Below are 10,514 nucleotides of genomic sequence, written 5' to 3'. Positions count from 1 at the left end.
ATATAAAATACAATAGAGTAACATAATAATGTAGCACACTGGTACATCAAGTTATGGAGAGCCACCTAGCAAAGGCAGGTTGCATTCACACAGCATAGGAGGAAAGCTGCTCCATTCACCTCTTGGAACCAGGGTTAGTATGGCATGACTTGTGGTGTGCAAAGTCTCCTGGTGAGGCGGTAGTTTTAAGTGTCCTTATGCCACTGTTATAATGCATTGCTCCTAAAAACTGTTCTATAACCCAAAAGGAATTGGTCATTTTAACCCCCATTACCATGTGAGCCACTTCGTCACTCATGCTTGCTTCAATTCTAATGGCATCAATGAGGCCTTATGCTAGAAATGCTGTCCAATTATATCTCTAATATTCAACTGCACAAATACATGGGTCATGTAAATGATTTTCAGCATTACCATATTCAATATTGTGCTTACCAAACAGTCTTGATTCATTGCATGACTAAAATTTTGTGGTTTAAAGAGTTGTTACCTTTGCTTCTATATTAAAATGTATACATCAGTTGATAATCTCTGCATATCATTCTTTTTCTGCTATAACACACCAATTGCCATGATCATAACAGGAACTGAGGATATGAAGCTCCTGTACATTCTCTTCAATCAGCTGAGTCAATTCTCCTTCCCTGAAGACATGATAATATCTCATGAATTCTGTAGCATCTGCAATTTCCTCCTGCTTATCGTCCAAAGCCACAGCTCTCATACTGTCAATCACAGAGTCTGTTGATTCTGTTATGGAAGTCCTTTTAAAAGCCCTAGTTGCACTTCCCTCAGATTCCTGTGCTTCTTCATTTTTCTGAAAAATCTGTCTGCCTTCTATGGAGTTAGCCTCATAAGGATTGAGGCCTGTGTGTCCACCACATTCACTTCGATGTCCTCCTTTTTCTTTCAAAGTGCTTCTGGTATCTAACCACTGCGCTTCTTTATTCTTTGGATTTTCAGAAAATACCTCATCATCTTCAAAACTGTCTCTCTTCACTAATGGTGGGCAATCTCCATCCAAACTGCAGTGCCTAGAAGATATCCTCAATTTCCCCAAATGCTGTGTGGGATCGGTGTTGCTTCTCCATGTGTTCATTAGCTCTGGTGAATCCCTCATTGATTTAAGGTGATCGATGTGTGTCTGCATTGCAGCCTCATCGAGTGATTTGGAGAAGAACCATGAACAAAGCGATTTTCCCAGATTCTTGTAAAATCGATACTCTTGATCTTCGGACATCCTGGAGCAGCAGTTCTCTAATAAGTTGCGATTGTTGGTTCTGTATGAAAGTATTGTGCGTTGATCCTGCCTGAGAGACAACATCTCACCGGCTTCACTTGGAGCTATTTTCATTTGGTCTTTATCTTGTGCTTTGACTGTGTTTGCAACTATGGGTTTGTTGTTGCTTTGGCCAGACTCTGATGATGGTCTGGAACACAGCGATCGGTTCCAAGGAACAAAGATGTCCTGTTTTTCAAAGCGACGGTATTTTTGCTCCATTGCCCACACATAAATCATCATTTGTCCTCCATGGCGCAAAGCCCTTGTCATTTCTCTTATTGCTCGGACACGTCTGCCTTTCGTCGAGAAGTGGTGAATCACTACAAGAAGGAGTGATAGGGTTCATTTAGAATGATTATCACTATTGGAGAACATTTCCAAGGCTATGGGAAAAGAGCAGGGGAATGAAACTAATTGGATAGCTCTTCAAAGAGCCATCACAAACATGTTAGGCCAAATGGCCTGCTATTGTGCCTTATGATTCTATGATTCCATGATCACTGATTAACTGAAAAACAAGATGTACAGAAACTGGAACAGATATAAATGCATTGATCAGAAATGTATGGCTCATAAGCTACAAATTTATACAATAGCACTCAACAACTTCATCAACACTTTGAAGGATAGGTAGCACTATTTGTCAAGCAATTATACAATGGATCTAGAAACTATTTTTCCACCCAAGCATATTATAGAATCATATAGCACAGAAGGAGGCCATTTGGCACTTGGTGCCCAATCAGTCCATTCCCCTAATCTTTCTCCACAGCTCTGCATTTTTTTTTACTTTTTCAAGTATATAACTAATTCCCATTAGAAAGTTACAATTGAATTTGCTTCCACCTTCTTTTCAGATAGTGCATTCCAGTGCATTACTTTGACATGTAAAGCTGTATATGTGTAGTCTGAACTTGGAGGGAATATTGAAGAAGAAAGCAAGGAATAGGATGTTTTGTAAAAGAAGAAGTTGAATTATAGATTGGCCCAAAACTATATTCCACCTCCTGACTAGACAAGGACAGTGGTTGCACATCTATTAAAGATTAACCTTCCCACTGCAAGATGGCTTCATCTGTCTTTGGTGGCCATAATAGAGAAAAAAATTGGCAGCACTGATCCCAAAATCTGTGCTCAGGCAGTCCTTTATCTAATGAGACAGCCACATTGGAATTCAAATTGAATCAGATTAGATTTCATTTGGAATAAACCTGAAGATACATAATTTGGATCAGTTTTAAGATACAACTCTCATCCACATAGTGTCATGAAACATTGTGACTTTTCTATCCAACTCCAATAACAATAAGATTGCACTTTAAAATGAGAAACAAAATTTATTGGCTTCAGTTTTAAAATATGAGTCCAACCAAGGATAATTCAATCAAGTCACGATAAAATATTATGCATATATTGTAGGAATTCAGTCCATCTTACATTACGTAAAGCACGTACCTAAAATAAAACAGTTATAAGAGTTTTATGTTCATCATGTATTTACGGTTTTCTACAGCACTCTTGGGAATCTAGTCTCCATTTGCCTGTGTTAAAGAATTCTCCATCGCACACACTGGAAGATGATTTCAAAAGTGATGCAACTCTCTGCAGTGCCTGGGAAGTATTCAGTTTTCGAACAAGGCAGAGAGGAAATGTGTCGGTGGTGGAGGGTCAAGGGAGTAATGGAGGGGGGCGGTGGGTAGTCCCCATGATAATCCGGCCATGATAACAGGTCACTCCCTTATTTACTCTTATGCAGGATTTCTACTGCTTGTCTAAATAGGCAAAGGAGGTCCTTCAACTGCAATAGGCACAGGCCCTGAATAGTAATGTCAGTGGTGCCCCATGAAGCTGGGGTTGGGCCTTGTGTCAGGGGCTCCCTCAAACCATAGAATCACAGAAAGCTCAGAAGCAAGGGAAGAGGCTGCTAACGGTCAGTTTTGACTTTTTTTCAGGCACCCAGTGGGTCTTCTGGCCTTGGGGACTCTCACAGTTGTGCTTCAAAAGCAACCAGAGAAGCTCAGACACCAGAGGCCTAGTCTACAGCTGCATCCTTGATTCTGCCTCCATTTCAAGGCAGAAGGCATTGCATGGGAGGTGGCAATCCGGCTATGATAACAGTCCAGGACACCAATACAAACATAAGGCATCTGGAAAGGTAGACACATCCAATGCAGCATGGCTTGGGGAAATCAGGATTTTCAATTTTGCTAAAATTAGTATATAGAAAAAATTTCATCTCACTATGGCCTTAAATCCTGGTTGCAGAAATAATCATATGAACAAGGAGCAGGAGTAAACCATTCAGCCCCTCAAGCCTGCTCTGCATTTAGAAAGATCATGGCTGATCTGATAGTAACCTCAAATCTGCATCCCGCCTACCGCTAATAACCTATCAACCCCTTACTGACCAAGAATCTATCCACCTCTGCCTTAAAAATATTCAAAGACTCTGCTTTCACCACCTTTTCAGAAAGAGAGTTCCAAAGGCTCACGAGCCTCTAAGTGAAAAAATTTTTGCCTCATCTCTAATTTAAATGGACAGCCCCTTATTTTTAAACAGTGAACCCTAGTTCTAGATTCTCCCACAAGAGGAAACATCCTCCCCACATCCCTTCAGGATCTTATATGTTTTAATCAAGTCGCCTCTTACTCTTCTAAAGTCCAGCGGATACAAGCCTAATCTTTTCAACGTTTCCTCATAAGACAACCCACTCATTCCAGGTGTTAGTCTGGTAAACCTTCTCTGAACTGCTTCCAACGCAGTTACATGCATTTACATTGCATACACACGCCAATGTACAGAACAAATGCTTGAAATAATCCATCCTACCGTCTAGCATGTGATCATGTGATCTCTTCTCTTACCTCCAATAGAGATGACAGCATTAAAACACTGATCCCTGTAGGGGAGAATCAGGTTGTCACACACCATGACCTCATGTCCATGCCTTTTGGCAATCTCCACCAAGGGGCTGCAATAATCACTGCCAAGCTTATAAACTTGGCTGTTTACACTGAGATATTTTCCAATCCCACAACCTGCAGTGGAGAAAGACCAACATTAATACCAATTCAGGTAAGTATACCACAATCCAGTACACCCAGCAAGGAATGTGGCAGCAGGGATTACATTTTGGAAAATTTCAAACAAACATTATTTGTCTTTGGATTTGCCCACAAATGAGCTAAAGGTTGCCTCATCAGAATATTGGAATTTTACTGCCAGCACATTACTTATAAGATGTTGAAAGAGTGGAGAGTTTGGGGGAGCAGCTCGCTATAGGCTACCAGTGCTTCAACAGGAAGTGGACAATAGCCACTGAGAGGGGGCTGTTACTGAGCAATAGTGTGGCACCAGTAAGGGGCTCTCCAGTGGAAAGTGCAGGCATGTAGATTACAAGAATAATGGTGATGGTAGTGGAGGGTTCTATAGTCAAGGATTTGGATAGTTGTTACTGTCATTATCGAAGTTCCAAATAATATGCTGTCTCCCTAGTGTCAGTGTGAAGAACATGCAGAATCAGTGAGAATAGTGAGAATATGAGAAAAAGCAACCGAATGTCATGGTCAATGCTGGAACTAATTATATTTAAGGAAGCAAGGGAGGACATTTCAGCTCTTGCAGAGGTGGTTTAACATGTTAACGACCAGATTTTTAAAAACTGCAAAGGTGGCAAATTCCAAATTATTTCCTCATGTTTCATACTGGACAAGATGAGGACAGGAAGTTTAAGAAGATCAGTGCATGGCTTTAGGACTGATGCAGAAGGGAAGGATTATGACATAGTTATAGGGTGAGATGGTGGTGTAGTGATAATGTCACTGGATTAGTAATCCAGACGCCTAGACTAATGGTCTGGGCATATGGGCTCAAATCCCACTATGGCAGCTGGTAGAATTTAAATTCAGTTAATTAATCTGAATATAAAGTTAGCCTCAGTAATGGTAACTGTGAAACCACGATCATTGATTGTCATTATAACCCATTTGGTTCACTAATCTCCTTCAGTGAAGGAAATCTGCCAACTTTACCTGGTCTGGCCTATGTGTGATTCCAGCCATCTTAACTGTCCTCAAAAGTGACCTTGCAAGCCATTCTTGATCTCAGTTCAAGGGCAATTAGGGATGGCAACAAATGCTGGCCTTGCAAGCAATGCCCACATCCCAAGAAAGAATAAAAAATATAGTTATTGGAGGAATCCATTTTAGCAGAGCTGTCAAAGACCGAGTGTTGCAAATTGCCATATTCCAAGGTCCAGGATTACATGCTGAGGAGCACACTAAAGCTTAGGGCAATCGCTGCAAAGGTTCAGTGGAAAAAGACCACTGTCTGAGGCCTTCTCGCCATAGCAAACTGAGGGGCTGGAACCTGTGTAAAGCTCTTGGGCAGTATGCACCAGAAAATGTTTGGCATGAAATGTAAATGTATATTGTAAATATAATCTGTAATGGCAAACGTAGTAAGACACTTCATGTACTTTATTGTAAGAAACTGATCTGGGTATTGCACTTTATGTAATGTCAAATTTGAACTGTTATGTAATGTATCTTTACAAATCTTATGAATTAAGTATATTTTTGGAAGAAAAAGTTTAGGCAGAGTATTTATTGACAACCTTGCATCAGCTAATGAGCTGGAGACAGAGCAGGGCTTAAGGAAAAATTCACATCAAACACAGTAAAGCCTATTTACTCAGCAAACAGGTCTGTTTGACCAATTCACTACATCAAATAGTCTACACAATCGATTTAAAAAAAGTTTCCATAAGCCACAACACACAGAGCTCATGATCGAAACTGCAGCAACATCTTCTAATAAAAGCAGGATGATTTTTCTCATGCAAAATGCAATGAGTGGAGGATAGTTACATACAAATAATGTGCACAAAATCAATCGCAGTTAATTACAGAAGTGCGGTCTCCGAATTTGATTGATAGGGGTATTCACCCAATTTTTTCCATTCTGGCCGAGAATGGTGATGCCACTATATGCAACCCATTGCTAGTGGCTCATCAAGTCATTAAATTTGAAACCAAATGCCGGATGACAGCGTATTTCCATAGTAACACTAATAAAAACATATTGTGGCCTATTAAAATAAAACTAGTTTCCAAAAGTGAAAATATTAAAATGAAAAGCATCTTTGCTAAGTTCATGCAAGGTCTATGATATTTTTTGTTTCTTGGTGATTTTTATTTACTGGGCTCATTCATGAGCTATGCAAGCATTTGCTTCTGCTAATTGATGTTGAGTGGAAGCATTTCCAAATATCAGCCAAAGGAGATCCTTTAAGCAAGTCAATTCCATAATATGAGTAGATCTTCTTGGTGTTTTTAAAGACTGATCACACCTGATTTGTTCCTTTTGTTCAAGACCTGACTGAATAGTTTCCCCAGTGACGGTTAGCAATAATAGTTTGCAATTGTAATTATTTAGTTAAAATTGGCAGCATGTAACCTATAGCAACTAGACAGTATCACATTTAATCTTCATTCTTAACTGATCTTAGCCAAGGGAGCAGCAGAGGTGCTACAAATGTCCGCCATGTCCCTGGGCTCAGTAAGACAGAAACTAGCCATGTTTTTAAATTGTCCAGTGACCCCATATGTGGAAGCCAAGTAAGAACATCATTTGGCTCATCTATGTGACCTTTTGCCCTCATTTAATGGTTGACTAGTCTTTCAGTATCATTGCTCTTACTGAATCCAAATATTCAAGAGACATATGAGATAGGGAACCTTATCTAAGTGTAAGTCATTACCTTCAGGTGAGGAGATGGTTCAGAGATGGGGGTGGGTAGGGCCAGAGGGAAATTGGCAAGAACCTTAAAAATCCCTGCTGAACATTGACTTATGTGGGAATCATAGATGTATCGTTAAAAATATCACTTATAGAGTGTCCAAGCTATATGAAATCCATCCAACCCATAGAAGGTGGGACTTTTAGTTATTAATTTTGCTAATAGGCTCTATTAGCAAAGACATGATATGAACAACAACAACTTGCTTTTATGTAGCTACAACTTGCATTTACACTTGCAAGGTGTTTCACAGAAGCAAAACATATAAAGCAAGACAATTAAACATTACCTAGAAAAATCACATTTACTCATACATTGATAAACATTAAGTTTATTGTAATCTCTTACCAACATCAGCAATGAGGCTGCCTGGTTGTTGGTCCATGAGGAACTGTCGGACACTAGGCCATGCTTTGCTACGGAGCTCGATGAAGTATGGTGCTGTTTGCTTATATACATTATGAACATGTGCTTCTTCCAACTGAATGGCCTCTAATTCCATCCTGTGGCAAAAAGACTGGAGATCAGAATAATACTATATCAGTGCATTTCCTGTAACACTTTTTATCAGATTTCACTCTTTTAACTCCATGCGCAGTGCTTCCTATACCTTGGCTGTAATCAGTGTCCAATTGTCTCCATTTGTAATCCCATTATTTCAAAGGCATATTCTAGGTCAAAAATGTTTATTAGAGTTAAGTGCCTGAAGCTTCCCCTCAACACTTCATTATAATCTGGAGCATTTTAACACACTTCTCATATTGTTGCATGTTTAGAGTAAAACAAAGATCCAAACTGGTAGAAATATTTTTAATAGTTAATTGAAAGTTAATGTTAATGGCTCCCAGTTTATCTTTACAGACCATGGATAGTAACAAACAAGCTTGGGCTGGCACTGGGTGTGGTGATGGTTGCTTTAATGCCAGCCTTACTGAATAAGGGTCACGTGACCAGAACAGCCAATCAACACCGAGCGTGGGGAAGCTTATAAGGGGTGGAGTTTTCCTAGTTCAGAGTGTGCGTTGTAGCCTTGCTAAATAAAGTTCGTTGTTCAACTAAAGAAGCCCCTTGGTAGTACATCTCTACATCTGCCGATGAGGATGAGATGATGCTGGCACTGCCTCTTGCCCTACAACTGTGAGTATCTCGTTTTAATCAAGTATAATATATATATATACTCACCAGGAAGCCTCTGTTTAGAAGGATTGACCCATTGGAATCCTCCACGGAGTACAGGACTTAATATATCGAGCGCCTTGGGTTTTATTTTAAAATAGGGGAGGAGGCAAAGCACAAAGCAATTCTCTTGAGCGTCTGTGGGAGTCAAACCTAGAACCTTATTTGCTGTCCCACAGCCCCAAGCATGCCTGACTCCAAACCGTTCAGTGAGCTCGTGGATTTAGTGAAGGGCCAAACCATCAGTCATTAAGCAAAGATTCAAATTTAATATGAGGGTGAGGGCCCCAGGCAAATTGATCGTGACTTGTATTGCTAAGTTGAAGCAATTGTCAGAGCATTGTGATTTCGGAGTGACCTTGAATGACATGCTATGGGATCAGATAGTTTGTGGCGTGTGCAACAATGCCATTCAGCATTGATTGCTGGCAGAAGTCAATATAAACTTTAAACAAGCAATGGAGATCGTGCTGGCCATGGAAAGCACTCAAAAAGATTCGCAGGAGCTACGGAGCTTGCAAAATGATGCCGTTTACCAGTTAGGGCCGGAACCTGCAGCCAGGTGTGGCGCCAAAACCGCAGAAGCAGCCGCGAAGGGGGAATCATTTCCAATCACCCAGAAATCAAAATACATACCGGAGTCAATCAGACAGCAATCCTGAAGTTGAATTATTACCAACGTGGGGGTAACCACACTCCTGAAACATGTAGACTTAAGGAGGCTGAGTGCTATTACTGTCAAAAAAGAGGACATTTGATAAAGCAGTGTAGAGCTAAGTCCAGACTGCCAAGTAACCAGCCAGCAAAGATGTTAGAAGTACACAATGTGAAAGAGCCTGAAATAACTGATTCTGACATTCACTCTCTTTTTAATCTTAAAGCAGTCAAGGTAAACCCTATTAATGTCGCACTCCACGTAAACAGAAAGCCTCTAGTTATGGAGGTGGATACAGGGGCATCAGCCACAGTGATGGGTGAGCACACCTTTCAGTACCTGAGAGAAGGTACCCAACCCTTAAGTCTGAGAGAACTTCTGCCTAGTTGAAAACTTACACGGTAGAAGTCATAAAAGTAAAAGGCACTGCCATGGTACCTGTGAGCTATGGGCAGCAGTCAGTCCAGCTCCCAGTAATAATAGTGACTGGGGAAGGACCCAAGTTCGCCAACTCCAGGATGATGCCACCACCAAACACATCTTCCCTTCACCCGCACTGGCGGCATTCCGTAGGGATCGTTCCCTCCATGACACCCTGGTCCACTCCTCCATCACCCCCTACTCCTCAAACCCCACCTACGGCACCTCCCCATGCAAATGCAAAATATGCAACACCTGCACCTTCACTTCCTCTCTCCTCACCGTCCAAGGGCCCAAACACTCCTTTCAAGTGAAGCAGCATTTCAATTGTATTTCCCCCAACTTAGTCTACTGCATTCGTTGCTCCCAATGCGGTGTCCTCTACATTGGAGAGACCAAACGCAGACTGGGTGACCGCTTTGCAGAACACCTTCGGTCTGTCCGCAAGCATGACCCAGACCTCCCTGTCGCTTTCCATTTTAACACTCCACCCTGCTCTCTTGCCCACATGTCTGTCCTTGGCTTGCTGCATTGTTCCAGTGAAGCTCAACGCAAACGGGAGGAACAGCACCTCATCTTCCGACTAGGCACTTTATAGCCTTCCGGACTGAATATTGAGTTCAACAACTTTAGATCTTGAACTACCTCCTCCATCCCCACCCCCTTTCCGTTTCTTCCCCCTCCCTTTTGTTTTTTCCAATAATTTATATAGATTTTTCTTTTCCCACCTATTTCCATTATTTTTAAATGTGTTCCACCCATGGTTTATTTCACCCCACCCCCACTAGAGCTACCTTGCTTGTCCTGCTCTCCACTCTTAATTAGCACACTCTTTTAGATAATATCACCACCTTCAACACCTGTTTGTTCTTTTGTCTGTGACATCTTTTGGTTATCTCCTCCTATCACTGCTTGCTTGTCCCAACAACCACCCCCCCACCTTTTCCCCCCCACGCCCCCCTTAAACCAGCTTATATTTCACCCCTTTCCTATTTCTACTTAGTTCTGTTGAAGGGTCATGAGGACTCAAAACGTCAACTTTGCTCTTCTCCGCCGATGCTGCCAGACCTGCTGAGTTTTTCCAGGTATTTCTGTTTTTGTTTTGGATTTCCAGCATCCGCAGTTTTTTGTTTTTACCTTCTGGGTCGTGATTGGCTAAAAGAAATCAAGTTAAATTGGT

At 41.2% G+C, this 10,514-nt stretch overlaps 1 protein-coding gene across 1 annotated transcript; it reads right to left on the bottom strand.

Annotated features, from left to right (window-relative positions):
* Nucleotides 1-538: 538 nt before the first annotated feature.
* Nucleotides 539-7,585, bottom strand: LOC144667576 (putative tRNA methyltransferase 9B). Its single transcript, XM_078529348.1, has 3 exons — nt 7,432-7,585; nt 4,148-4,321; nt 539-1,602 (listed from the first exon to the last, which is right to left on the bottom strand). Exons 1-3 carry the CDS (start codon nt 7,583-7,585, stop codon nt 539-541), a joined length of 1,392 nt encoding a protein of 463 aa, XP_078385474.1.
* Between the last annotated feature and the right edge of the window lie 2,929 nt (nt 7,586-10,514).

Source organism: Cetorhinus maximus, chromosome 1 (assembly GCF_964194155.1).
Source record: "Cetorhinus maximus chromosome 1, sCetMax3.hap1.1, whole genome shotgun sequence".
In the NCBI taxonomy this organism is placed as follows: domain Eukaryota; kingdom Metazoa; phylum Chordata; class Chondrichthyes; order Lamniformes; family Cetorhinidae; genus Cetorhinus; species Cetorhinus maximus.
The sequence above is the reverse complement of the archived record's forward strand: the minus strand, read 5'-3'. Positions and strand labels throughout refer to the sequence as shown.

Coding starts and splice junctions, on each gene's coding strand:
- LOC144667576 (XM_078529348.1), bottom strand. CDS start 7,585: ATGGAATTAGAGGCCATTCAGTTGGAAGAAGCACATGTTCATAATGTA. Junction 4,322..7,431: donor CAGCCTCATTGCTGATGTTG/GTAAGAGATTAC, acceptor TCTCCACTGCAG/GTTGTGGGATTGGAAAATAT. Junction 1,603..4,147: donor TGCTGTCATCTCTATTGGAG/GTAAGAGAAGAG, acceptor TCCTTCTTGTAG/TGATTCACCACTTCTCGACG.